Here is a 4,082-nt window from a genome sequence, read left to right as displayed (position 1 = left end):
AGCCATGCGTCGAGGTGAGGCCGACTATTTCTAGCCGGAACCTCTCAGCCTCGCACACTAGCTCCGGTTCCTTCCCCACCAGAGAGGTGACATTCCACGTCCCAAGAGCCAGCTTCTGAAGCCGGGGATCAGACCGCCAGGGTTCCCTCCTTCGGCTGCTGCCCGTAGCACAATGCACCCGACCCCTTTGGCCCCTCCTACAGGTGGTGAGCCCGTTGGAAGGGGGACCCACGTCTTCTCTTCGGGCTGAGCCCGGCCGGGCTCCGTGGGTGCAAGCCCGGCCACCAGGCGCTTGCATCGTGCCCCACCTCCAGGCCTGGCTCCAGAGGGGGGCCCCGGTGACCCGCGTCCGGGCGAGGGAACGCCAGATCCAAAGTTATGACTCATCATAGGTGTCTTCAGGCTGCACTTTGTCTGGTCCCTCACCTAGGACCTGTCTGCCTTGGGTGACCCCATCAGGGGCATTAAGCCCCATAGCTCCTGGGGTCATTGGGACACTCACACCTCTCCACCACGATAAGGTGGCAGCCCAAGGAGAGGAAGAAGACAGAAAATATCCACTGGAATATTGGGAAGTTGTGACAAAATGTTTTAACACAACTTCTATAAACCTGCTGATCCGTTTCTGGCTTCAGAGGAACCTGTTGAAGTTTTTATGTTTAAATCATAAATAATGTCCTTTTGTCCCCAGTGAGCTAGATTAGAGTAACGAGCCAATCACAACTCTCTGCCATCGTCTTTTTACCAGCCGTTGTTTCATGCTAACAGATTAAAACTATGATCAGAATTTATGGTTCAGAATAAAACATCATTTACTGGTTTATTTATTGTATGTAGTTTTCACAGTTCAGAATGATCTTTATTTAAATATGGGACATAATTTATCATGAAGCTCATATGACAGAATAGGTTGAGTGCTTCTGTTTCATTCTGTCTGTTTCATTAAACCAGGTAAATCTCACTGAGATTAAAAATCTTTTTCAAGATAAATCTGCCCAACAACAGCAACACAGAAAATACAAGCCATAAAACCACAGATACATAAATCCATTTTAAATACAAAATGGTAAATAAGAGATAAATAAAGAACACAGCAATACAAGTACAGAGGAGGCTAACGATGTTAAATCATTATTTACATGTTGATTAAAAATGGCCTTAAGTACTTTAAGAGACCTTGGATTATGTTTAAACTTTATTAAACATTATAAACAAAAGACCATCAGTTTGCATTAAATTTTAGATGAAAAAAATCAAAATAGATTTAATTTTAATTATTGGTATTATTAATAAAGACTCTAAATACCAAGTTTAATAAAGTTAATTTTGGTAATAAGTCTGGAGGCTTAAGTTTCTGTGCATCATGGCAGCTTGTTGGGGCCAGCAGACGTCCAGATGCTCATCAACCTGCAGCTTAGAACGGTTCCTCCCATTCACTTAGATCTGCTGGACAAACTGGAGCAGGAGCAGCTTTGTCAAGAAGTTCAGTAAGTTTCTACAGAGAAACCTGAGGAAATACAGTCTGAGGCCCTCTAGTGGCCGCTGTGGAGTACTGCAGGTTTTAGTAGTTTAACAGGGAGTGAGGCCCTCTAGTGGCCGCTGTGGAGTACTGCAGGTTTTTGTACAGGGTTCTGGTGTTTCCTGTCACTGTGGGCTGCACAGCGCAGTAGTACACAGCAGAGTCTGTCACTGCAGCAGAGGAGATCAGCAGATTTCCTCGTTTCTGAGTTTTATCGATGTCAGCTGAGAAATCGGAGCGAGTTGGATGGATCGATCCCGTCTCTGTGATGTAGAGCAGGAACTCTGGTCTGGATCCCTGCTGCTGTCGGTACCACTGGACATTATAGATAGAACCATCATATCCGCAGCTCAAACCGGTGTGGCTTCCCTCTGAAGCGACGTGTTCCCTCTGCTCCTGTGTGACGGTGTTCATGGAGCCCATGGCTGTAAAATGATGGTTCATGTCAGTCAGTCTGCAGCAGATTCAGGCATCAGGAGACTCAGAGGCTCTTCCCTCCACATGTGGTCGCAGTGAAATTCAGAGAGAGAAAATCAGAGCTTCTCTCTTCTGATACTCACCTATGTAGAGAGAGAAGAGCAGGAGGGAAAGCAACATGTTCCAGGAGTTCAGGTCAGACAGCAGCTGAACAGAGATGATCCACTGCAGCAGAAGGAAAACTAACATCATCATCAAGCTGCTTTGAGCTGTGCAGAGACGAGCCTTCTCATTGGCTGAGCTCAGCAGTGGTGGGAGTAGCCCGAGAGAAACATTTTACTGGTTGTTGCTGAAGGTGAGGTTCAGTCAGTGAGGCGATTTCTGACTGAGAAACCAGATGAAGATAGGGAGTCGGTGCTGCAGCGAACCAGAAACAGCTGAGGATGATGAGGATGATGATGGTGATGAGGATGATGATGATGATGATGATGATGATGGGGTTTCAGTGGCTCTGATGGTCTAAGATCCAGTTTATTGATGATCCTCCCAGTTTAGAAACCAGTTTGAGATCAGATGACTTGGTGTGAATTAAACTTTAAACTTTAAACTTTAAACTTCGTCATTCTTGCGTTACTGACCTCTGATGCCGTTTTTTCTTTTCACTGTCAAACTTCTCCATCTCTCCTCTCTGACGGTAGATTATGGAGCACCAAAACCGACATAATAAGAAATAAAAGAATAAAAATATAAATAAAAGCATAAATATATATTTAGTTTTTCCTTACACATGAGTTTCCGTCAAGAAAACCAGATATTTTTGCTTTGCCTTTTTTTGCTTCTCCCTTTTCTGCTGCTGTTTTTCTGCTGCATCGTTATGCTAATGAGGAGAGCTGCTGTCTCCTACTGGCCAGTAGAGCTTTGGGACCAACGTCACTGCGTCGGACGTGGGGCGTTTAGGTCCAGTTGCTCGGTTCCATCTTTAGAGGCCAAAACAAACTTCATCCTGGTGGTTTTATTGTGTTACCGACTGCAGTGAAGTTAGTTTCGAGTTGGATATTGGATATTATAATATCCGCCGAGCCAGAGGCCTTTAGCTCAAGGTTGATCCGATTTATGAACGCTAATTTCAGCCAGCTGTTCTCCAGCTCCCTCGTCAAGCCTCGGAGGTTCACTTCACTGCAGTGGGTAACACAATAAAACCACCAGGATGAAGTTTGTTTTGGTCTGTGGCCTGTAAAGATGGCAGTGAAGGACTGCAGCTTAAAGCCCCACATCGTCTGACGCAGTGATGTTGGTCCCAAAGCTCTACTGGCCAGTAGGAGACAGCAGCTCTCCTCATTAGCATAACGATGCAGCAGAAAAACAGCAGCAGAAAAGGGAGAAGCAAAAAAAGACAAAGCAAAAATATCTGTTTTTCTTGACGGAAACTCGTGTAAGGAAAAACTAAATATATATTTATTCTTTTATTTATATATTTATTCTTTTATTTATATATTTATTCTTTCATTTATATATTTATTCTTTTATTTATATATTTATTCTTTCATTTCTTATGTCGGTTTTGGTCCTCCATAGTAGATATACTTCAAAACATCCACGCTTGTATCCTTCGCTCCATTTTTGTTCTTCTGCTCCGTTTACAACAGGGCTGTGGCTACTTCTACTGGCTTTAACATGTAGCCTGTTGATTAGTTTGAATGCTGCTGCCACCTAGTGACCGGAGGTTTGTTTAATAAAGACATTAATAAAGACAGTATAAACTCCTGATGCTCGTGCCACCCTGGGGGTCGCGCCCCAGTATTTGAGAAGAACAGCTTTAGGTGAAACGCAGTGAAAGGAAACCACTGGAGAACCATTTCAGCAGCAACATCCTGATGAACCGAAGAGCTGCTGCTACCTGGAGCGACTGATGTGCAGCCCAGTAGCTGAAACTGTCAGGTCTGAATGCTAAGAAACAGGGAGAGATAAACACATTGACCAATCAGCACAAAGGAAACACTGCTGAAGGAAACCAGCCAGACACTGAACCAGAACCAGAACCAGACTCAAACCTAGGAAGGGATTGAAGTAGAGAGGCCCTCTAGTGGCCGCTGTGGAGTACTGCAGGTTTTTGTACAGGGTTCTGGTGTTTCCTGTCACTGTGGGC

General features: G+C 44.6%; 2 gene segments (V, D, J or C); both read right to left on the bottom strand.

The window, feature by feature from the left end:
• Positions 1-1,038: 1,038 nt before the first annotated feature.
• Positions 1,039-2,890, bottom strand: LOC106943068 (Ig kappa chain V-V region K2-like). The segment is given in 2 exon segments: positions 1,039-1,944; positions 2,080-2,890. Coding segments are annotated over 2 exon segments (495 nt in total).
• Positions 2,891-3,752: 862 nt separating this feature from the next.
• Positions 3,753-4,082, bottom strand: part of LOC106943067 (Ig kappa chain V-I region CAR-like) — a 4,880-nt gene continuing 4,550 nt past the window's right edge. The window contains 2 exon segments of the V gene segment in view: positions 3,753-3,883; positions 3,988-4,080. Of these exon segments, the coding sequence occupies positions 3,753-3,883; positions 3,988-4,080 (224 nt within the window).

Source organism: Poecilia latipinna, unplaced genomic scaffold, assembly GCF_001443285.1.
Source record: "Poecilia latipinna isolate Pla-1442-1.1 unplaced genomic scaffold, P_latipinna-1.0 Scaffold4846, whole genome shotgun sequence".
Classification (NCBI taxonomy): domain Eukaryota; kingdom Metazoa; phylum Chordata; class Actinopteri; order Cyprinodontiformes; family Poeciliidae; genus Poecilia; species Poecilia latipinna.
This window is presented reverse-complemented; position numbering and strand designations above follow the sequence as displayed.